This window comes from Protopterus annectens, chromosome 1.part1, assembly GCF_019279795.1.
Source record: "Protopterus annectens isolate FY-2018-M chromosome 1.part1, PAN1.0, whole genome shotgun sequence".
Classification (NCBI taxonomy): domain Eukaryota; kingdom Metazoa; phylum Chordata; order Ceratodontiformes; family Protopteridae; genus Protopterus; species Protopterus annectens.
The window spans coordinates 1,345,712,356-1,345,738,465 of NC_056726.1; the positions used below are offsets into that span (position 1 = coordinate 1,345,712,356).

General features: G+C 40.0%; 1 protein-coding gene across 3 annotated transcripts in view; it reads right to left on the bottom strand.

Annotated features, from left to right (window-relative positions):
• LOXHD1 (lipoxygenase homology PLAT domains 1) overlaps positions 1-26,110 on the bottom strand; it is a 2,432,812-nt gene that overhangs the window by 361,014 nt on the left and 2,045,688 nt on the right. For all 3 annotated transcript variants that reach the window (XM_044082024.1, XM_044082018.1, XM_044082011.1), the window contains one exon: positions 22,105-22,282. In XM_044082024.1, coding sequence (XP_043937959.1) covers positions 22,105-22,282 — 178 coding nt within the window. The remainder of the gene's footprint in view (positions 1-22,104; positions 22,283-26,110) is intronic.

Sequence of the window (26,110 nt, forward strand, 5' to 3'; positions counted from 1 at the left end):
AGCATACATTTACCCCAAATCCTAAAAGTAATTTAACAAACGTAAATACACCAAGACAAAGCATATTCATGGAATGGAAGCTCTTAGCATCTACTTAGGTGATAGTCCATTAGCATATTATATTATGGATTTGGTAAAATTTAGTTTAGAGAATATTTTTTTTGCTTCAAAGACAAATTCTACCATCAGATACAAGGTACGGCGATGGGTTCCTCATTCGCATCTATGTATGCAAATTTATTTATGGGGATGTTCGAAACAGAATATATTTACAGAAATCCATTTTATACACAGTATGTCAAGTTTTACTTCAGATTCATGGATGACTTGATATATCTTTGTGATGGTGGTATAGAAAGTGTTCAAGATTTCATATCAGAATTACAAAGAAATAGATTTACTATACAATTTGATGGATTATGTTTTGGAAACAAAATTTCATTTCTTGATATTACATTAGAAGGGATGGTTGAAGAAGGAATAAAGACATGTTTACATAGGAAATTTGGTGTGGTTAATCAGTTTATGATGAGTAATAGCTGTCATCCTAAACATACTTTGGACTCTTTACCCTATAGAGAATTTTTAAGAATTTCAAGAATATGCAACAATAATTATAACTTTGAACAAGAGTTACAGTGTACAGTGGATATATTTATAGAAAGAAAATATGATAGACAGGTAATTGAGAGAAGTGTCAATAGAATATAAAGAGAAAGATATGATAATAGTAATGGAAAATGTGGGATTCTTCCCTATAGGGAGAGGAAAGGTGCAATAGATGATATTTTTTTATAGTTATGACATATATATATATATATATATATATATATATATAATATTCTGAGTGATAGTGTAAAACAAATAATTGGACATTATTGTAAATTTTTGTCTAGATTTCATGAATTGGAAGGACTGGTACAACAAAGTTTTTTTTTTCATACAAAAAATGAAAGATCCTGAGGGATATGTTAGTGCACACAAAATTCAAGAAACCTGATGACAGCCTGTTACAACAAATTCAGATAAAAGGAACAAAACCATGTGGTGGTTGCACAGGATGTGAATATATAGTGCAAATATTTCCTAAAATTAATAACATTAATTTTCAGATGATAGGGGAATATCAGTGCACTACTAAAAAGGTGATTTATGCAATTAAATGTAGTTGTGACAAATACTATATAGGTCAGACTAAATGTATGTTTAAAAAAAAGATTATTAGAACACTTAAGAGATATCAGGCTAGGCAAAATGGAAAGTCCTTTAGCTCAACATTTTAAACAGTACCACAATGGTAACTTTGTAGGCTTAAAAGCCAGTATTTTAGAACATATGCAGGGAGAAAGAGATAGTGATTATGTTAGAAATTTGTTATTATATAAAGAAACACTTTTCATTTTAAAATATGATTAAAATAATCACTTCCTATCCCCATTATTACCAAAGACTGAGTTTGCCTGCAACTCCAAGACAGATCAAAAGACATTGACAGATATCAAACCCTGAAACATAAAAGATTTCTGAAGTACAGCTCTGGAGTTAAATCAGCATCGGACATTGCTCAGGGGGGTAGACTATATTGTTATACCAGAAACCAAGGACATTATTTCCATAGAATGAAAGGGGGAAAGAGGGTGAGAAATTGAGGAAGGATGGTACAGAATGTATATCTACTTAGCCCTTGGAGTGGTGTCATGGAAGGATTTTTCAGATTAAGGCTGAACCAAAAGCCGCCCTATTCCAGCAGAACAAACCCAGCTTATAATGAGAAATAAATGTGTGAACATTGGACTAAGTGACAGACACATGAACATCATCAACTGAGGTCCTAGAAAAATGGCTGAGGAAGTTGAGACAGACTTTGATGAATGAGCTTTAACTGGCCTAGGCAGTGTCAAGCCTTTTTCATTATAAACATGAGAGATACAGTCAGATAACCATCTAGCTAAGAATACTTTTGAAACTCCTTGTCCTATCTTAGAAAAGAAGACAGAAGCGTATCTGTCTTCCTGAAGGGAAAAAAAAAGACAAATAACTGATCTGTCTTCCTGAAGGATTTGATATGATGAAGGCAGAAATGAAGCATATACTGTAAAAAAAACTAGCACATTGATGCATTGGATCAGTAAGGTCTCAGTAGCTACCTTAGGGAAAAAAGATGGATTGGCTCCCAGGGATACACTATCCTTGTGGAAAATGATATAAGCAGATTTGCAGAACAAGGTCTGTAGTTCTAATACTCTTCATGCTGAAGTTTGCCAATAGAAAACAATTGTTTTCCAAGTCAAAAGTTTGATGTCCCCCCTTGCAGCAGGTTCAAAGGGTGGTTGGTTTAGTAAAAGCTTGATGCAAAAAATGGTAATACCCCAAGGAGGAGTAGGGTCCCTAAGGTGGGGGTCCAAAAGCACCTTTCAGGAAAGCTTTGGCTAATCTAAGAGAAGCTAAGGTAGCCTGATTTTCTCCAATGGATAATTTGACTCAGCTGCTAACTGGACTTTAATTATAGAATAATCGGCCCCAGAATGGAAAACAGAAGGTAGAAAGTCTAAGACAGCAGGGAAAGAGGCAAAAAAAGGAACCAGAGCCCCTTAGGAGGCCCAAATAGAAACACTTTTCCACTTATTTTTGTAAATTGCCCTGATAGATGGTCTCAGCAAAGATTTAAGAATGTTGACTACTGGGAAAGAGAGTCTGGACTGACTAGTCATCATTGGAAGTGGGAGATACCGACCGGTTAACTTGAGGGCCTGAATGTCTGGGTGAGGCATTCTGGACAGATGAGAGAAGAGGCCTGGATTGGGATCCAGCATCCAGGGAGGGTATACCAAATGAGGTCAGAGAAAAGGAAACCACACCTATCAAGGCCAGAAAAGGGCAATAACGATGACTGGGATCATCTTCTCTGATAAGAAAGAAATAAGAAAAAAATACATGACACTGCCAAAAGATACACCAGCCATTTATTACATCAAAGTCATACTGAGCGCTTTCACCCATCATTCCTTGGGCTTCTTCAGAGTAAAGTGCATTCTGTCCCCATGTCTGGAACATCCCCCTCCTGTTTGCTGGCCTGTCTCCACAGTGTATGTTGTAAGAGGTATTTTGAACTATCCTCTGTGATGCTGTTTGTCAAACACCCACACAAAGTCCTGCCCACAGTGAAGGAAAAGCACCCGGCAGCTTTGGGAGAGAGCAATAGAAATGGATGGCTTTGAAATACCTTAAGAGACTGAATTTATCACTTTATGTGCACTGCAAAAGTCTGTCAAACAAATCTGAAAACTCAAGGGTTGGTACCTGATGGACTACTGTACTGTAACTGTCCACTGTAGAACTCTTATGTAACAATTAGCTACAGGAACAAGGGTGATAGAGGTTGCCATTGATCCCAGTAGTTAAAGAACCAGTCTGGCTGGTGGCATATGACAGGATAGAACCTTTATTGCGTGGTTGTGCAGAGTGAACAATCTGTTTTCTGGCAATCTTGCTATGTGGGTAGTGGTGTCTAGGTGGGCCCATATAAATTGCAATATCTTTATCAGGAAAAACTGAGATTTGTACAGACTTGCTGTGATGCCCAGCTGTGAGCCAAGATGGAACAGATAATTCCAGGCCTGAATGAGAAGAAAAGCAGTAATGAGACAGTTGTCTAAATAGGGGAACACTCAGAACCTTTCTAGTGTGAGGTGAACTGTGACCACAGCCATACACTTGCTGAACACCCTGGGGGATGTGGTAAGACGAAAAGCAGGGCTCTGAACTGAAAAGGACTGACTCTCATTTGGAACCAGAGAAACCTTCTGGATTGCCTGTCTATCGTAATGCAATAGTATAATAGTATATGCATCCTGAAGATCAATTGTGCATATCCTGTAATTTTTTCCTCAATTGAAGGAGGATGAACTGTATCACAACCATCCAGAAATTCATGTGTTTGACATACTGATTGAAATAACTGAGGTTCAAAATTGGCCAGAGGTCCCTGTTCTTTTTTGACACCAAAAATAATCTTGAGAAAGTTCCAGATCCATGTTTGTCTGGTGGGACCTCCTGAAAGACGCACTTGTCTAGTAGCTTTGTTATTTTTAGAGTGGTTGCTTTCCTTTGAGAGGGTGGAACAACTGGAAGGTCCTTTGTTGATGGAGAGGAGTAAAAAAAGGGAATGGAAAAGCCTTTGGTTCTGAAACTCAGCACCCAGACATCTTCGGTGACAGATGTGCAGGCTTCTGGGTGCAGAGGTAAGCATCGCAGTGGCAGTCAAGCAACAATTTGGGAGCACTAAGGCCTCTCAGAGAATGAACCCCTGAAGCCTTGATTTTGTGGACCTCCTCTGCCATGTGAGTGATGCTCACCATTAGAATTCCCCCCTCTGCCCTGTGGGGATCTATCTTCAGAAGTGTCAGCACAGAATTCGTGAAACTTCTGTAACCATATTTTTTTTACCTCCCTTCTGGTTTCTAGAGAAGGAACTTGGGTGACGGATCATATCTTTATGGTGGAATGTGTTTTCTCATCTTGCTCACATCTAGAGAGCAAGTTCTTAACTTTTGGTCTGAAGAGAGTTGAGCCATCAAAATGGGCATTTATAAACAATGTCTTGAAAAGCTCCGCAAAGTCACATAAGTGCATCCAAGCATGTCTCCTTATGGTAACGCCTATAACTATGGCTATCAAAACCCCTGCATTCGTATTGGAGATCAGATCCATTGAGGCATTTGACAGAGACAGTATGGTGGCCAATTGTGAATCCACAGTTTTCGTATCCTCTGCAGACATGGACCCTGACAGAGATATGGACAGCTTCTAGGTCAAATCTTTCTGAAATCTTGTCAAATGTGCCAAATAGTTCAGCAACTTCAAAGCAAAGGTAGCTGAAGTGTAAACTCACTTCCCAAACCTGTTCAATGCCTTAGACTCCCTGTTAGGAGGACAGACAGATGAGCTCTTTTCAGCCAGCTCTTTTTTTGGTAGCAGCATCAACCACTGGGCCCTTGTTCCAATGGTTGCAATCCTTTGATGCAACTAGAAATTTATCATATTTATATGGAATTGCTTCAGCTACATCCAGCTCCTTCCATATCTACTGAGAGATTGAATCCACCTTCTCATATACAGGACAGACCACCCAAGAAGTACCTGAGTCAGATCCGAAGGCATCAAGGAACACTGATCCCTCTTGGGAGGGGGCTTTGGAAGACCAACCTTCTTTCTGTCTCGTAAGTTTGAGGCTCTCCCAGAATGAGAAATCTTCAAGTAGTAATCTGGGAGACCCTTCCTCTTCACTTAAATCTGTGCCTTTGGCGAGTGACTCCTGTGAGTAGTCACTGTGACTCCTCTTGTACATATATTTCTGAGGGACCTCTATGGTGAGATGTTCTGTAGAGGACTCAGAAGAGTGAGGGGAATCCTGAATGTGGAACCTGAGGGAACTGGCTGTCCTGATGGAACAGGAAGAGCAGGATCAGGACCCAAGGCCTTTCAATGGGGGAATGGCAGAGCCAAAAAACTGAGGGAAGTCCACTCACCAGAAATACAGACAGCTCTCTAAACCTCCTCAAAAGCAGAAGCCGAGGGGAAACCCAACATTATCCCAGTAGCAGCCAAAGCATTCAAACTAGGTTGGTCTCAGAATCCAAGTGGACTCTGCTCCAAGACTGAAGTAGGAGCCAAGCAATCTAGCACAAAAGGTCCAAGAGGAAGGGAAGTCTCCAATAAATTTGAAGTAATCTCCAACCCCTGTATGCAGCACTGATGCTTCAGCACCCAGCTAATTCTGGATCTGAGGCAAAAAATTAAACCTGCACTCCCAGCTAAATGTAGGGTTATGATGTTTCTGATACTTTTTTGGACACGATTGAGTCTGTACCTGAGTTAAAGAGGAGTACTATAGAACCGCTTTATTCTGATATTATTTTGAATGAGTCTAGTTGTGGTTCTCATGAGTCAGTCCCTTTGGAGAGTAGTAAATTAGTACCTTCTATTATTCTAAACACTAAGGGTGATTTTAAAGTGTACAACTTTAGTGACATAGAAATCGGGTCTGAAATAATTGACCTTTTATCTAAAGGGCTTACTTTCATTCCATCTAAACAATGGGACATGACTAACACAATCTTGGATATCAAATTGTTTGTTAGGAAACTAAACCTTCAGGTTTTGATGGGTGATGTGTTTGGTTCGTCTGACAGTCTCTATGTCCCTAGCACTTACAACCCCCCACTACATCCAGCTCTCGACTTGTTCGAGAAATGTTGTGAATTGGATATAAGACACATGAACACCTATAAGGATAATAGGTCCACACTTACTAACTTGAACAATGACGAAAGGGAAATAATGTCCTTTCTTACCACCCAAGGGCTTATGTTTTGTAAACCTGACAAGGGTGGTGGATTAGTTGTTTTCAGTATGAGTGACTATCACGACAGAATGAATGAATTACTCAATACTGAAGCATATGAACACAGTTGACATAGTGAGGTAAATAGAGCTTACAGTACCATCAGAAACTGTATTGAGGACTTGTTCATTGACAGCCTAACAGACCAAAAGACATACAATTACCTAGTAACGTCATTTCCTAGATACCCGAGTATCTTTGGCATCCCTAAAATTCACAAGAGTATTGAGAACCCACCATTAAGACCTTTGGTGGATAGTAGGGGATCCCACACTTAGTCTTGTGCTAAGGTATTGGATGCCATTTTACAAAAATACCTGGTCAAAGAGACTCAAATTTGTAAAGATTCTTGGACTTTTTTGAAACATATTGACACCTTGCCTTTTGACAAGAGCTACAACTTCCTCACAATTGATGTAAAAGACCTCTACACTAGTATTCCCCATGAGGTAGCACTAGAATGGGTAGGACTTATGCTTGAGAAACATAAAGCTTCTACCAGGGAAACAGACTTAGTTTCTGTCCTTTTGGACGTAGTATTAACAAATAACTATTTTTGTCATTGTGACGAATTCTTTTTGCAAAAAATAGGTGTTGCCATGGGATCACCTTGTGGAGGAAGTGTAGCTAACTTGGTAATGGCGTACTGGGAATCGGAGTTTGTCTTTAAAGGCAATCTGTTTTTTGAGTCCTTTCTATACTACACAAGGTTTCTGGATGACATTTTCATTTTATTTAAAGGTAGCGAAAGTGTCAGTCATCAAATTATTGAATACTTCAACCACACTACTGAGTTTTTGCAATTTACTCACACGTTTAACTGTGACTGTATTGACTATCTTGATATCCACCTAAGTAAAAATTATAACTTAAACTTGTTTACTGCAAACATCTTTAGAAAACCAACATACTCTAACACTTTCCTCCACTACACCAGCTGTCACCCCCACTACCAGAAGAAATCTGTTGTGAAAGGGCAGCTGGTAAGAGCTTCCAGAATGGTCAGCCTGGACGAGGGTTTCATAAAGGAATGTGTTTATATACAGGAAATGTTTATACACAGAGGCTACCCGGTAACTTTTCTCGACCCGATAGTCCAGGAGGTAATGGACAAAAGACACAACAAGGTGTATTTACCCCTCCTGAAGACTAACAATAAAAATCTGATTGATGACAATGGTGCCAACTTGGTTAATAAGAACCAAAGTGACCAAAAAGGGAGAAATGCACTAAACAGTGGCCGATTCAATAACGAGCTATGTACTGTTAAATTTATTACCACCTTTAGTACAACAAGTACCTTGTGTTCATCTATATTGAAGAAAAACTGGGACTTGTTTAAAACACAACCTGATTTATTTGAAAAACTAGGTGACCACCTTATGATAGTTTACAGGAAAGGGCTTAACATCAAAAGCCTGTTGGAAAAGCACGATACACCTACAGTGAGATGCCCTGGAATGTATAAATGTCATAACTGTAATTATTGTAAACACGTCCAGGAGGGTAATTCTTTTATCCTGAACGAACAAAAATTCAGGTTAAGGAATAAATTTGACTGTAACACTAACCACATCACTTACTTAGCTAAGTGTACATCCTGTTTAGCATCTTACGTCGGTAAGACCGAAAGAAGACTACGTGAAAGGATGTACGAACATCTGTATGCCATTAAAAAGGGGAAATTAGAGAACGCACTTGCTAAACACACGGCAGTTTACCCAAATCACAGTTTCAGATTTATGGTAATTGACCATGTAAAAATTGACCCGAGAGGGGGTCCTAGAAATTTGAAACTGGAAGAATTGGAACTGAAATGGCAGGTGAAATTAAATGCATACAGCTTCCCAGGACTGAATGAGACTTGTTCAATAGGAAGTCTATTAAAATTAAACAGTTTGAAGAGATGAAGGTACTGTCATCAGATATATCTTCTTTATGGCACTTATATATTTTTTCTATGGCATTTACTTTCATGGTATTTATTGTTTTTTATGTTTTTTATGATTAATTTCGTGGATTACCTAGTTTTAACTAATGTTATTATAAACTTATTAAAACTATTGACCACGACATCTATGACACTAGGTACGCCTATAAACAACTTAAATTATTAAAAACTTTATCAAGTACATGTGTTACGTGGGAACTACACACATTTTAGGTTCTTTATATACATTTTTTGTAGTACCATCATGTACACAACTGTTTTATGTTTCTAAAGAAACTTGTTGTGAAAACATTAGTTCTTTTCTAATTTTTAATTTTTTAACACTATTAGATATAGTAGTATACTTATTCATTGTTATACAATTATAAAAATAAAAAGACATTAATTACAAATATTTACACAAATTATTTCTTTTTCTAATTGTTTTTATAAACTGGGTTCTATTTTTAACATGTTTTATGTAACTCATAATAACTTTTGGGGTCTCTCATGCTTTCACCTTATATACAACGACATATGTAGGTTTAGAACCTTGAATTAACAGCAAAACATAACTAGGGTTAAAAACTGTTGAAACTTTAATGGTATTGCTGTTTACTTAATGGTTGCAACATGTAATACACTACACAAGATTAATTTTCACAACAACATGTTGATTTATGTATTTGTGTTGTTTGTATATTCATAAGGATGTGATGTTTGCTACCACTAATGGTTATTGTCCCTTTAAACAGCTTTTTAAAACTTATTTTACGTTAATTGTACTAATTGAATCATTGCTTCATGATGTAAATGGGTGTTCAGCCTTTATAAGGATCATGCTGCCAGTGTTTTTTGTTTTCTGAAGAAGTCAGCTTACTGTGCTGACGAAAAGCGCTTAAATAAATCTCTTTGACTGCCTTGAGTCGTTCACGGCTTGGTTTTGTTGGTTTTTCACGTTTGGTATTGTATCTTGCTTCACAGTTAAATGTAGGGTTACCACCTGTCCCACGTTGTGAGGGGCAGTCCCTCTTTGGGCAGTTGTGTCCTGGCAAAAATGATTAAAAATGGCAAATGTCCTGAGATTGTAGGACATTATTATGTCCTATATTGTATATAATAGTTGCATAACACAGTTATTCTGTATCTAAAATACCTAAATGTTATAAGAAACAGAATAAGCAACTAAAATGCTATAAGAATAAGGTATCATGTAAGCAAAAATGTTAAGTTATATCCTTTGTACTGTCCGTGGGTATGTGTCGGCCTATAAAATCTCATGTGTGTCCCGAAAATGTCCCACTTTGGCCATTTGAAAAGGTGGCAACCCTAGCTAAATGAGGCAAAAAATAAAACCTGGACCCCCAGCTAAACCTGAAATATTCAGGAACTATTCTAAGGCTAACCTCCTGCTATTAAGTGAGAACATGCCAAAATGTCAAGGCCCCAAAAACCCTGAGAACACTGCTACCTATGCAGAACTGTTCACAGAAACCCTGTACACGCATGTTAATAGCTGCAGAGAGGCAGCTGTACCCACCAGGAAGAAGTCCAGAACTGACTCAAAAAACTAGCCACCCTACTGGAATCACAAAATCAATAGGCTGTATAACAGGAGGAAGAAAATCATGACAAAAATTAGGAGGTGCAGCACCCAGGAAGATAAAAGCACTCTCATCAATCTAAACAAACAACTCAGAGGACAAATAAAATCTGCCAAAGCCAAATTTGAGGTAAGTTTGGCCTCCCAGGCCAAGGACAGCCACAAAGCATTCTTTAGCTATGTTCCCAACCTCAAAGGCAATACACAATTGTGTGCAGAGCTCATTGTAAATGGAGCCACCTATACTGAGCCATGAGACACAGCAAACCTCCTGCATGATAAATTCAGCTCCTACTTTACCCCCCCCTCAACCTTCCCTCAGGAAATATCATCAACTATACCCCCCTACTATCACTAGGGAGCAGGGCCTTATTGCTCTCTCTAAGACCAAGAACACTGCATCAGTGGGCCTAGACAATATCCCAGGATGCCTTCTAAATAGCATGAAACGTGACCTATCAGGGACACTGGAATTACTATTTAACTGTAGCCTCCAAACAGGTTTATTGCCTCATGAATGGAGAAAGGCAACAGTCATACCTCTGCACAAAGGTGGGCCATCTACAGACCCTTGAAACTACAGACTCATAAGTCCCACTAGTTTTATATGTAAAGCCATATAAAGCATTATCATGGAGATGATCAACAGAGATATAGTAAACATCCAGACACTGGACCCAGCCCAGTTTGGTTTCTTCAAGGGCAGATCATGCCTACCCAACCTGGTGGACTTCTTTGAGAAGGTCACCAAAGCAATGGATGAGGGCAAAATCATTCACACTGCCTACCTTGACCTGGCCAAGGCATTTGACACAATACCCCACTCGGGCATTGTTGACAAACTCAAGAGGTTAGGTACAAACCTGCATGTCACCCAGTGGATAGCCAAATGGCTCACAGATAGGACCCAGCAGGTTAGAATTGGGGAGTCCTCCTCTACAAAGAGGCCAGTCACAAGTGAAGTCAGGGATCAGTCTTTGGACCGCTCCTTTTTGGCATTTACTTCTCAGAAGTCAAGGTCAATGTCAGTGGTCTCTGGCTGACTAAATTTGCAGATGATTGCAAATTAGGAGCTGTCATTGAATCTCACACTGACACAAATGTTCTCCATGAGGGGCTGACACAGAAAAACAACTGATGTCAGAGCCATGGACTAAAACTAACTGCCAAGAAATGCATAATATTATCCTTTGGGAAGTTATCCATCCCTGGTAACTACCATATTGACAACACACCCCTTAGAGTTGACCCAGTTGTCAGGGACTTAGCGACACACATGTATAGTAATCTAGCCTTTGACCATCATGCGTCTACAGTGTGGAGGAAATCTTTCTATGTTGTGCAACTTATAAACAAAGATATGGCATCTCAGTCCAAGAAAGGCATTGTTCCACTGTATTTAGCATTCATCATACCTATCACTGAGTACAATGCCCCCTTTGGTATGTACCTAAGCAGGCATATCCAACAACTGGAATGTCAACAGAGGTTCCTCACTAAAAGACTACAGGGTGTAAGTAAAATGTCCTATGCAGACTGTCTCAAGGCCCTATCCCTTTATTCAGTCTCCTACACGCTTTTGAGGGGAGATCTATGACTGGCATATAGGCTATGATTAGACCCCACTCTGATGGATCTCCTGCATATCTACAAAACAAACAGCACCAGAATTACCCATTCTAAAGACTTATACCTTGATTGTGATATAAATAGCACCTGCTGCAGAAATAGGTATGCATCCCAGAGACTACCGTGTCTATGGAACAGGCTCCCCATCCATGTGAAGTAGAGTTCCTCCCTAAACCAATTCAAGAGCAACTTGGACAATTGGATGGGAAATCGGAAATTCATCTGTGGTTTGGCACCTATGTCTTTAATGGACACAGGTGACCTGTAAATGGTTCATCTCCCAGGCCCATGCTTACACTTATCAAGGGAATCAGAACTTGTCAGAGATTTGGGATGCATGGCTAGGCTTAAAAAGGCCATTGTGGTTGTTATCCTAGTAAACACCTATGAACCTATATACCAGTCAGATCAGAGATGTTATCATAGTGGAAGCTAACCAAGACTTTGGATCTGATGAGGACAATCCCTGGTAAAATTTGGATTCAAAGCCCCCTAAACCAGGAGGCAGATCAGGGTAGGGACACCATAGGCAGGGGAGAAGGGTCAAAGCTCATGTGTTGGACAAGGGTTGGAGCCTGAGGAACTTCCTCATCATCCTATCCACATCTGCTTCTGTCAAGGTCCTCTCCTAAAAGTAGGGAGAGCACAGTATAGGGGAGACTGGCTCCAGCAAAAATCCTGCCTCCAGCAAGGGAGGAATTCAAGGTCCTATAGCTATTGGATCCAAAAGTGGAGTCAGAGCCAAAAATGTAGACAGTTTCAGGGACAGATCTAAGGAAGCCACTGATGAGGAGTAGTAGTTGGGGTAATGCTTGCTAGTTTCTTTGGCCTTTTCCCTAAACTTGTGACAAACTCTTCTCCCATTTGTGTTTAGTTTGGATGGTTCTCCTGTCCCTTCAGAACAAGTTTATTGTACTGTTCAGTGAGGGCCCACTGACCAAATCCAGTGCAAATACCACAGTTTTCATCAAAATGGGCAGCACCCAAAAAGTATACACATTTCAGATGGATATCTAAATTAGGGATATTGTGTCTGCAAACCATGCATTTTTTTAAAAACCTGATGGTTTCTTTACCGTAGTAAGTAACAGGCACACTACTATGTTGTAGATAAAACAGAGTTACACTAGCAGAGTAACAACAACAATGAGACACAACCCCTCAAAGTACAAAACCAATGATATCAAAGGTTGGCAAAGGTTTTTTTGTTTGGGTAAGGGAGCTACAAGGTAAGAGAATCAGTATCTCTGTACAACAACAAAGTTCTGCTACTTACCTGAGCTGAGCCTAAGCAAAGGAATCACATCTGTTCTTGATGACCAGCAATGAGATCTGAGATAATGTTGGGGATATGAGAGGATTATGGGTAAGGGGAGGAGCCTGAGCTGTGGCTCCTAATGTCTAGGGTGGCTGAAGTTGATCTGAGTTTGGATCCTAAGACTCATTCTTTGAGGGATGAACAGAAGAAACAACATCAAATCTTTTCTCCAACAATTCATATAACTTCCAGTCTCTTGTTAACAGAAACTGTCAATTATTTGTAGGACACACAGCTATACCACAAAAAAACAGAACTAACACCTATGCTGTGTATTCTGGTAATACTTATATGGCCTGAAACTTGTCTTTCTGAACCATTTCTCCATGCATGCATGCATATTTTCTTCAACTCAGTCTGGCAAGAAAACTTCACTTTTGGGTCTGTTAAAAAATCATAATTTAAAAGTTCCCTACAGTAACTTCTGCCTTTCAGACAATTTGGGATGCATGGCCAGGCTTAAAAAGGCCATTGAAGTCATTTGCCTAGTTCACATGTACGAACAAGACTCTATATTTCAGTCTCTTACCTCACTCAGTACTCCCGCCATGGGTGCTTTTCAGGTGGTCGAGGTGAAATTTATTGAGAATGAGTTGTCCAAAAACATAAGATGCCAAGTAACATAATAATGTTATGCATGGAGCATGGTGATTACCTTCAATATCCGGAAAAAGACAAATCAGTTAAGTACTTCTATAGTGTGAGACCCAATATTAACAAATAATGTTATGTTGTCCTTCTCACTGTCTTTCTTACTGGATGGGTTTGGAGTTGATCCTCGGCTCCAACTTGACCAAATACACTAGCTTGAAGCCTTTCACTTGGCTCGTGGCTGAATACCTATTCCATCATGCATTGGAGCAGTCCCCAGATCTCGTTTGCTACTTGATGAGTTTGGATGCTCTCTCCTTGGCCGTGGCTAAGTGTTTTCAATTTTACTATTGATAGTTATTTTTTGCCAAAATCTTATTATTAGAGTTGCTATAGATCCTAGCTTGGGCTGTTTATCCTTTCTATAAGTATTTAGTGCGCATTGTTGTGTTGTTGTTTGTTGGCCGTCGTTTTTACCACTAGGCCTATCCTATCCCTGTCAGTCTTTGTAGTAGTTTGTGTGTTTTCCTTTTGGCTCATTTGAGTTAAAGAGCTAAAAGTAAACCCGTTTAAGTTAGAGGGTTTGTTGTCTTGTGTTTCCTGTTAGCTCGGCTAGGTTAGTTTAAGTTAGAGGTTAGTGCTGTGTTTTCTCCTGTACTGGTCTTTGGTGTGTGTTTGTCATAAGTTTATTTTTAGTGTCAACACTTCTTATTGCAGTTCAAATTTCTTGCTGTACAATATATCTAAAGAGTTCAGAAATAAGGAACCCAAGCCCTCTGGGTTCAAGAAATACCAACAATGCTCTCAGAAGATATCTATAACTGATGGTCACAGTGTGTGCGTGTACTGCTTAGGGGCTATTCACCTTCAGGAATCTTACAGTTTTTGTCACTCCTTCAGCTCTCAAGTGTTACATGAGAGGAAAAACAAATTGATTTTAAGAGGTTTAATAAAGCCTGCTTTTGATGAAGCTTTACAAACTTCTTCAGTATCTAATTCCCCAACTATCAGTGACAAATCTAAGAGACCTTCCTCTTCATTCTCTTCCTCAGCTCATTCCGAGCCTCCAAAGAAAATTCATAAACTGACTAAAAAAATCTATCTCCTTGGCTCCACCGCCTTTGGAACCAAGGGAGACAATTGGTGCAGACAAATCAAGTCCATCGGTTCCAAAGACTTCGGAACCAATAGAAACTACTTCTTGGAGCTGGTCCATTGAATTAGAACCAGTATTTCCAACCTTGAGATTCCCTGTTCTTCAAAGATCTGAAACCCCTACACTCTCATCCAGGTCTTCTAGGAGCTTATCAGATGATGATGTGGACAGGGTGGTATGCAGGCTTTTGAAGTTGCCACCGCTGGCTAAATTGTTTTCAGCTCTGACCCCACTGGTCTTGGAGCCATCCAATACAAGTGCATCTACTATTCCTCCGCTGAGCCAAGCTGGATCTTCAGAGCCAGAATGCCAGATACCTCTTGTGGTAGATCCTTCGTTTCCAAGACCCCTACAGGAATCTTCAGAACCGTTGCCTGAATCAACACTATCGGTGCCATCCAGAGTGTCTAGGAGCCATAGTTCTCCAGTTGGCTCGGGGGGGGGGGCTCTTGGACCCAAGTTTCTTCGGTGCTGTGTCTACCCCATGGTGCGTTGGCTCGGGCAAGCTCAGCTCCTACATCAGTCTCGGAGCCAATCTCCTTGGGGCTGGGGATTTCCTCTGTTTCCTCGGAACTGGAGGTGTGCTTGGAACCGGAGGATCAGCCTTTGAGGTGATGAAGAGTGTGCTGTCTCCTCCTACAGCTCTACTCAAGGATACTGGCATTCTCCCCTCTCAAGCACTGGCATCTGCTTCTGCACCATCCTATCCACAGGACAACAAAGATTCAGGGCCTCAGGAAGCCTCATCAGGCAAGCCCCACTCTTCTGAGACCTCCCCAGACTACCTGTCTGAGGAGCCCCCTCGGAAGAGAACATGCAAGAGGACACATATAGACTCCCCTGATGAGTCCATCACTTCTGACACTGAACTCAAGGAAGCAGAAGTGTTCCCATGGTCATCGTCTGAAGATATCTCTTTCTCAGATATCCTAGAGATCCTAAAATAGAGGGGCGGCTGGAAGCCCTTAACCCTTCTGATGAGGAGTCAGTGTACCTGAAGGCCTTTGGATCTCAGCCTTCAGCCTCCTGGGTGTCTCTGCCTTTCAATGAGATTATGGATTTGGTTAGTCGAAAAGTGTGGGAGTCACCAGACACTATGAAGCCAATCGCTTGGAGGCTGAATAAATGGAAAGGATTTTCTTTCAAAAGGTATACCTGTAGATGCTATGGTGGTGGCAGCAGCCACCAAGAAGGAACTCTCTGAGATGTCCTCATCTGTCCATCCACCGAATAAGGATTCTCAAACAATGGACAGCTACGGGAAGCATGTTTTCTTGTCAGTGACTTTCACCTGCAGATCGCTGAACTACCTCACACATTTTACAAAACTTCAAAGAGATCTCTTGAAGGAGTTAGGAGATGCTCTACAAGGTTCATTAGCTGCAGGGGTCTCAGATAAAATGACCTCTCAGCTATCTACATTAAATTCCATAATCAACTTCTCCACGAGACTGATCTCATATGCAGCCGATGGAGCGAGTAGAGTTGCGGGATCAAGAGTTTCCCTTAGGAGACACTCCTGGATGCGTTTGTGTAATTTTGCAGAACCTTTCAAGTCTACCTTTACCAATGCTCCTTTTGATGGTTCCTCACTCTTTGGACCTAAAGTCAAGGGCACACTCACCAGATGCGAGCAGGAAGGAAAAACTCTCTCAGCCATTGGAGTACATTTTTCTGTACCTTCAAGACTTTATCCTAAAGGCCAGAAGAGTGGGAAAATGTGGCTCAAGAGATCCCAGGGAGTTTTGCAAGATGCATGAGGTGAACCCTTCCCCAGGGGCAGAGGGGGAAGCAATAATGGTAGACATTGCCCATGTGGCAGGGGGCACCCTGCAAAACCAGGGTGACCACGATTCCTTTCTGGAGGCAGTTGGGGGGGTGATTAACTTTGTACCCAGAAGCCTGGTGAGATATCACAAGAGACAAGTGGTTACAAAGTATAATATCCAGAGGTTATTCCATTCCCTTTTGCTGGCCCATTCCACAGATCAAAAGAATCCCAGATGTTCCACCCAGTCAGAGGGAACAAGCAACCATAGCAATTCAAGAGTTGCTAAACAAAAGAGTCATCCAAGATGTCCCCGCAGACCAAACAGGATTTGGAACTTACTCAAGATTCCTTTTAGTACCAAAAAGAACAGGGGGACTGGCAACCCATTTTGGATCTCAGCAAGTTAAATGAATCTGTAAAGAAGTCCAAGTTCAGAATGGTGACACTGCAGTCAATTCTTCCCTTTTTAGGGAAAGATGATTGAATGTGCTCAATAGACCTCCAAGATGTGTACTACCATATAAAGATAGACAGATCATCAAGGAGTCATCTACACTTCCAGCAGGAAGCCAGTCATTATCAGTTTTGAACTCTACCCTTTGGTCTCACTACACCCCCCAGAGTGTTCACTAAATTCATGGCAGTAGTAACGGCTCACCTGAGACACCTGGGATTCCAAGTGTTTCCATACCAGGATGACTGGCTCCTAACTGCCACCACCAATCATCTACTTCTACAGGCCAGGGAAACCACACTGGAAATTTGTACTCAGTTAGGCATAACAGTGAATTTTCAAAAATCTGTCTTGTTGCCTTGTCAGTGTAATACATTCATAGGCGCAGATCTAGACACTGTCTCCATGATGGCTTGCCTTCTGCCTGACAGAGTTTCTGTCCTCAGACAATAAATAGTTGATCTACTTCCCAAGAGCAAGGTAAAAGCGAAAGTAGTTCTAACACTTCTTGGAACCATGGCATCAAACATAACTCTAGCCCCTCTAGCCAGGATGCACATGAGAATCTTTCAGTGTCTACTGTTTGCACAATGGTCTCTACAACAGCTTCCTATGTCCCATCAGATAAGGATGACAGATTCATGCAAGAGAGATCTCTTAAGGTGGCTTCAGTCCGATCATGTGTCCATCGGAAGACCCTTTGTTCCGCAACAAACTGTTGCTACTGTGACCACAGACGCTTCGCAGATAGGGGGGGGGGCATTATCTGGGAGAAACAGTCCAAGGCACGTGGCCAGAACAGGAGGCTCAGTTACACATTGGTGTTCTAGAGATGAGAGCAGTGCTTCTGGCTTGCAAGCACTTCACGACTCTCTCCCACTAAGAACAACTGCAATCCAGTCAGACAACATGTCGGTAGTCTGGGACATAAACAAACAAGGAGGAATAAGATCATACCCCCCTTTGTCGAGAAGCACTGAGAGTGTGGGAATGGGCAATCTCTTCCCAGTGTTTTCTGGTAGCAACGCATATCCCGGGGAAATCCAACATGATAGCTGACAAGCTCAGCAGGGCAATTTTGATGCCTCACAAGTGGTCTGTGAAACATAGCATAGTGGACAAGATTTTCCAAACTTGGGGCCAGCCTTGCTATGCCCCCTGAATACCAAATGCAGCAGCTACTTTGCCCTAGTCCCCCCAGTGAGGGAGACACCGAGAGACACACTCATCCACTATTGGCCCTCAGGACTACTATATGTCTTTCCTCCCTTTCCTCTAATTCCCAAAGTCATTCAGAAAGCCAAAGCCTTGGGAAGCAGGATAATTCTCATTGTCCCATACTGGCTTCGTCAGATTTGGTTCCCCTTCCTCTGGCCTCATCTTCAGGAAATGCCTTGGGCTCTGGACGTAGTTCTAGTCCTTCTGACTAATTTGTCAGGTGCACTTCATCCTTCTCTCTAGACCCTCAGTTTGACAGCTTGGCTGTTCCACTTCCAAACATAGTCAGGCTTCAAAATTTTACTCCAGCAGTTAAACATAATTTGGTCTCTTCTCATAAGGCATCGACCAGAAAATTATATTTCAGCAAATGGAAAAGGTTCTCCTACTGAGCAAGGGTGAGAGACATCAATCCTTTCTATGCTTCTATTAGTTAAATTTTAGAATTCCTAGCAGAACTTTTCCAGCAAGGCTCTGCTGCAGCTACAATCAAGGTCCAATTAGCTGCAATTTCCAATTATCATATCAGTGAATACACTCCTAATCTGATGTCACACAGGCTGTGTAAAGCATTTTTAAAAGGAACTTGTTTGTTGAGACCTCCCATAAAAGAACCGCTCTCACCTTCGGACCTAAATTTAGTTCTTACTTAACTAACTTTACCCCCTTTTGAACCTGCTTCTACGTGCAATTTAAAATTCCTCTCTTGGAAGACCATCTTGTTAGTGGCTATTACATCTGCACGAAGAGTCTCGGAGCTGCAAGCTCTATCAATTAAGCTACCATACCTAGTTTTTCATAAGGAGAGAGTATTTTTGAGGACTAATCCATCTTTTGTGCCAAAAGACTGCTCACAAACTAATCTGAACCAGTCTATTGAACTCCCAGTTTTATTTCCTAATCATAACAACAAGGCAGAATACAAACTATGTAAGTTGGAAGTACATAGACAACTGAGATTTTATCTACATAGAACCAAAGACTTCAGAAAAACAGACCAGTTATTTATTTCCTTCTCTCAAGCGAAGCAAGGCAAGCCAGTCTCAAAAGTTACACTTTCAAATTGACTTTCCAGTTGTATTACCTTTACATACACTTCAAACAACAGAAGTTTACCTTTCAAAGCCAAAGGCCATTCAACTTGAGCTCTAGCAACATCCTCTGCTTACCATGCCAGATTGTCTATGGATAGTATTTGTGTAGCTGCTACATGGGCTAGGCCCCATACATTTATTACTTATTACAAGGTAGATTTGGCCTCCAGGGACAGAGCTTCCTTTTGGTCCACAGTGCCCAAAGGTATACTCCCATGAGCCACCCAGTAAGAAAGAAGGCGAGAAGAACAACATTGTTTTTCCTCTTATGTGTTTTTATATGTGTATAGATATAACATGAAATATATATATATATATATATATATACATATATATATATATATATATATATATATACATACACACACACACACACACACACACACACACACACACACACACATATATATATATATATATATATATATATATATCATGTTATATGAAAATAAATATTTATACATTTATGACTAGCAGTAAACAAGATCTGGGGATTACTCCAATGCATGATGGAATAGGTAGTCAGCATGAGGCACGTGAAAGACTTTGAGCTGGTATATTTGGCCGAGTTGGAGCCCAGGATTGGCTCTGAACCCATCCAGTAAGAATAAAGGGCGAGAAGGACAACAAACATGGAACGTTATGGTAGGTACATAACTTCTTTTTAAGCACCTCCTGCTTCAGTTGTTAAAATCAGGTAGCATGCTGGACATTTAAACCTGCTAGTACTGACCAGCAAACAAAAGCAGCAGAACAAAAAAAAGAAAAGAAAAAAGATTTGTTTTTTGTCTGCTGTTTGTGCTTGTAATAGGTCCCTGACTTGTTCTAACATAACAGATCATCTTACTCCATCTTTCCGTGAGCTCACCAAGTGCTTTATGCCTTTAAAATCCGGCAAAACTTTTAATAATGTTTCTTTCTGTAAGCAGTAGTACAAGGAGCAGATAAAGCTCCATGCACTACAAAGAATTATGATCTAGTCTCCAGTCATAATCTTTTATTATGTGTTCTTGACATGGATGTCAAGATTAACCTCTAGAGCTTTCTGATGAGGTGAAATGCTTGGCGTCCCTGCCTCAAACATTATAAGCTGGTTATGATCACTGACCCACTCATCAACCTCTGTTGTTTACTGCCTCAAACATTATAAGCTGGTTATGATCAGTGACCCACTCATCAACCTCTGTTGTTTACTGTTTCAACAGGAAACCATTGCTCGTACAATTTCTAAGTGTGCGCAGGCAATAATTATCTTCCTTTGGGAGGATTCTTCCTCCTGCAAGTTCGCATGACCATGAAATTGATATATATATATATATATATATATATATGTGTGTGTGTGTGTGTGTGTATACAAGGTTTGGAGGTGTGGAGGAATTACTCTACCACATTGTCTACTGCAAAAAATGCTTTAAATAAATTTTTTAACCTTCCTGTCTTTTTGGCATTATTTTTTTATCATTTGTAATGCTCAGGTTGTGCATTTGGGAGATTCACAGCATAATTTTCCCATCGCTCATTCTCCGTCATTATCTGGCTAAAATCCTGTCTGTCTCACAAGTTCAATCAAACTGCTTTGTTAAAGTAAGCCAAAATCAGACTGCACCTCAATAGCTTCCACACTACTATGGCTTTTAATTAGTATTGCTACTGTGCTGTAATACCTATCTGTTCATTTGATGTTGTACTTAAACATGATGAAAACTGGGCATTCAAATAAAGGAATTGGGGTAAGCTTAATGGTTAGCATCTTTAACTCACAGAAAAGAGGCACAGATTTCAATTCTTACTAAGGGAAATTTGCTAGGTTTAAAATAGCCCACGAAGAGCAGTTAAAATAATACTTACCTCTAGACCTATAAATCTGATTGCCAAAATAGTAAAAAAATTAAACAAAATGCTTCTCCATCCCATATCCTTGACTGTAGCTTTAGCTTATAATACTTTTTTATTGTACGCAGACTGTTTATTCCTTTTTATGCTCATAAGAAATTGCAGCTGTCATTTTCTTAAACTACAATATAAAGATATGTTATTAAAATGCTTAGCATTTGGTAAAGCTTAGGTACTGTATCCCTGCAAAGCAAACATACTGTATACGAGATGCACAAAAGGCACTGAATAACATAAAGCAATTTTACTGGTTGATATGGTGCATTAAGTACCTGCTGATGGATGTGTTATGAATTACTGAAACCTGTTTCTCAGAACATCTAAATCCTGTAGCAAATCTCCCTGAAGTATAACATATCTAACAAAGACAGCACAAGAGAGAAAAATGCAAAGTGATTAACAGAAAGCTATATAAAATCCTACATCTTTTCACATAAAATATGCTAAGCTGATGACTGATCTACATTGGAAATCAGACAAAATAAGCAGTAGTAATAAATATTTTCATTCACTGAAAGGATTAGTTCTTCAATGGCATTAAAATATGCCATTGTTACAGAGAAGGCAAATTATGCTTTCTTTCTCTTCAGAGAGATCTAAGGTAGTTTTAAAAAACTGTGATGAGTATACAGATACTTTGTAGTATGTTGAAAATATGAAGATATACAAATGTAATTCTTGCAAAATGACTTTCACTACAAGAGGTCAGTAAAATAAAATATATCATTCTTTTTGCCCATGAACAATGCTGTATTCTATAACACGAAATACCATAAGCAGGCTGTTGGACATCTTATCAGCTTTTTTTACAGTATATTTAAGTAAACTTTGAAATTATTCTAATGCTGATTGTACCACATAACTGCTACAGTTTCATTGAAAACAATTCTGAAATAAATGACAATTTTTTCTGCGATACCATGTCAACCCATTGTAATTTACTTTCAAATCTCCATAGCTTCATATCATATTCTTACTACTGTAATCACAGAAACTGATGGTTATGTAGTTTTGTCTAACTCATCACAATAAAAAAGTGCCTACCCATGACATCACTGGTTTTAACCATTACATGGTATGTTGTTTTTTCCACCATCTCCTCCTCTTCTATCACTGCTGCCATTTCACACATTGTTGTTCGCTTACTGCCTCGTGTCTTGGAGAGCCAGTCATTGAATGTGAATGTTGTCACTTCTCTAGTAACCATATTCCTCAATATTATCTAAAAATGGAAACAGTGTTAAATATTTAATCAAAATGAAATAGTTGCCATGTGCACCTATAAACGGCGACTGCCTGTTATTAATGTATGGAGAAAAAACGTTGTCCAAACATTATCTTTATGCAACACATTACAATCTCTAAAAATAAGGTCACTGTAGGGTTTGTGGATTTTTAATATGGTATATTACAGGCATACATGTTTTTTCATAGAGAAAATGAGCAAGCATTAATGACTCACAGTGCCTGACTGAAAATGGTTCAATGCGCATATTAAATGCCCCTATTTTGTTGAACAATTATTAAAATTTTAGTATACAATTTATAATACAAAACATTACTTGTAATAATTTTTAAACAGATCAAAGTACAGCATTATATAGATCTCATTAAAGCAGTTGTTCCATAGGGTAAAAAATTGAGTGAGACTCACAAACACTGCACTTTGTGCAACAGGCTTGCACAAAGAATACTGCAGAAAAACAGATATTTGTGATTCATCAAAGTATTGCAAACAGGCAAATATTCACGACAAAAAGTGCTTCCATAGTCATCACCAACATGGATGACTAGTGTTCCAGACCAGAGGTCAGCTCCTTGTTGGTCAGATCCGACCACAAACTAATCACCCTAGACATCCACATCCCGCTCCCACCCCTATTAGGAAAACAACCGTAAAAAATTTCTGCAAAGCCAACTTCACGCTTCTTAAGACAGAAGTAGCAAACTTCATGACACCCATGCAGATAGACAATAGAGGTACAACTGCTGAATCCTACACAAATGCACTTTATAAGCACTTACACGAGTGCATGGATTGTGCTATCCCTAACAGAACCAAGATGCTATCCTCCAAAAAAAGGAAGCCAATCTGGTGGTCTTCTGCCATAAACAAACTCTACAACAGAAGAAAGAAACTGTTGCAAAAAAGAGTAAAATTCCACGATTGGAGGAACTCCCTGGTCAGCCTTAGTAAGAAGCTAAGATTCCTCATAAAATCCTCCAAAGTTAGTTATGAAAACAAAATTGCCACTGATTCTAAAGACAACCACAAAGCATTATATAGCTATGTCAAAAATCTCAATGGCAACACTCAGATCTGCTTTGAGTTACAGCACAATGACAGTAAATATACAGAACCAACTGATATTGCCAACATCCTCGCAGATAGGTTTAGTGCTAACTTTACCCCCCTCTCACCCCCTAAAGGGCCCATCTTTATACCGGAAGAATGCAAAGTTCCTGTAATCATGGCTGCCAGGTAAAAACCTCACTCTCCAAGGCCAAGAACACAGCATCCATGGGACCTGACAACATCCCAGGCTGCCTTCTACATGAACTACAGAATGAACTGGCACCCCACCTAAGTACCATGTTCAATCATAGCTTCACCTCAGGCTTTGTGCCCATTGAATGGCACACAGCAACGGTTATCCCACTCCACAAAGGGGGGGGGGGCACAACAGACCCTGGGAACTACCGCCCCATTAGCCTGACAAGCCTCGTCTGCAAGGCCATGGAACGTATCATCATGGAACTCATAAACAAAGACATTGGATATCTCCAAACTCTGGACCCCACATAGTTTGGGTTTGTAAAAGGCAGATCATGTCTCCTAAACCTGATAGACTTCTTTGAAGTAGTCACCAAAGCCATAGATGAGGGTAAGGTGGTTCACACAGCCTATCTAGATCTTGCCAAGGCATTCAACACCATCCCCCACTCTGGAATTATAGATACACTTACTAAACTAGGTATAAATCCCTATGTCACAAGATGGGTTGCCAACTGGCTTACTGACAGAACCCACACTGTGAAAGTAGCAGACTCCAAATCAGACTTCAGACCAGTGACAAGTGGAGTACCACAGGGTTCAGTCCTGGGTCCTCTCCTGTTTGGTATCTACTTCTCTGAAGTACAGGCTAACACAGAAGGTCTTTGGCTAACTAAATTTGCAGATGACTGCAAACTAGGAGCCATAATCGAAACTCCTAACGATGTGGACATCCTACAAAAGGGCCTCACTGAGACAGATGCCTGGTGTCAAAGACATGGTCTCAAGCTCAATGCCAAAAAGTGCATTGTTATCCCCTTTGGTAAAAACTCTGTACCCATGAACTACCACATAGGCGGTAGTCTACTTAACATCAAAAGTGTGATAAGAGACCTTGGGACACAGGTGGACAGTAGTCTCTCCTTCGATAATCACATCACCACAGTGCTCAGGAAATCCTTCTACATGGCACACCTCATCACAAAAGGTTTCTCATCCAGAAAAAAAGAGGTCATTGTTCCCCTCTACTCATCACTCATTAGAGCCATTATAAAGTACAACACCCCTTTTGGTATGTACCTCACAAGACAATTCTCAAACACAAGTCTCAAAAAACTCCAGCTTTACTCCGTTGCATATCGCCTACTCAGAGGCGATCTCTGCCTAACATACAAAGCTATGTCAAACCCAGAGCTGTTGGACATGCTCCACTTAAAGAAATCCAAATCCCTCCAAGCTACATGCTCTAGGGACCTAAACCTTGTCACCACAATAAACAGAACATGCTGGAGGGATAGATTCCTGTCACAGAGACTTCCCATACTCTGGAACAGACTACATATCTATGTCAAACAGAGCTCCTCATTAGCACTCTTCAAGAGAAATCTTGATGATTGGATGGGTAATAGGAAATTCACCCCGGGGATCACTTCTGTGGTTCTGCTTGACAGGGGCAGAGGAAAATAATTTTCTTGGGTGGCGAAAGCCAGGGTATCTTTTTGGCTAGGCTTGTATAGGCCCCTAGGGCCAATAGCCTAGTACCTACCTATGAACCAATGAACCTATAAAAAAAAGCTTAAAACATTTAAGGTTTCTTGTGCCTTTTCAGTAGGCATAGCATAGTAGAATGTTAATGAGCATGCCACTGCACTTTGCACCCTACACATAAGTAATGAGCTCTATCCAAAAATGATTTATGAGAAAGAGAGGAATTTCTTATCACCTGACTTCTGTTTGTTGGAAATAGCTATTCTGGGCACTAGCTAAAGGGGATTTGGCAACTAAGGTTGATGTTTGCCCCACATCTGTTTTTTTTAAGTAGGAAAAGGAACAAGTCCCTGGGTAAATACTATGTGATTGGACCAAATCCCTAGTGATAGTGATTCAGCTATAGGGCATAAGTGTCAAGTGAAGAACAACTTCAGAATATGCAGTTCCAGAACCTCTGACCAATTCCCAATCGTTACTAGCAATTATTCTCCAAATCAGAGAACACATATTTTAATCTTGCTGTGGAGTAAATTGGTACTTTGGAAACTGAGTGGCAATCAGGCTTAATGCTTTGAAGTCACCTGGGTTGAATGATGGGGTCTCTTTGAAGGCCATCTTAAAGTTAAAAGCAAGCCAGGTTTAAGCATGCAAAATGTGAGAAAAACAACATTATTATTCTCAATTAGTTTCATATTTACACTATGATAGGACTTAAATAAACAATGACATTATCTGTACATTTAATTATTAGGGTCTGTTACTTTGCATATGTTTACAATATGATTACGTTTTACTAAGAAGGATTTTTCTGCCTGTTTTTATGCTTGTGTACTTTGAACTATTTATTTCTGGTTGAGGAGACAAGAAATGGATTTTAAATTGACATTTGCGACTGAATTGTAATCAGCCTTGTTTTATATACTGTTGGATTGGTTGGTCTTAATGATTAATTAATCAATTAATCACACAGTTTACTATGTAAGTGAAGTGCTTGTAACATTAAACGACTCCGAAGAGGCCAGTGTGTTTATCTGGTGAAAGCGCTTAGTCATTTTATCTATGGTT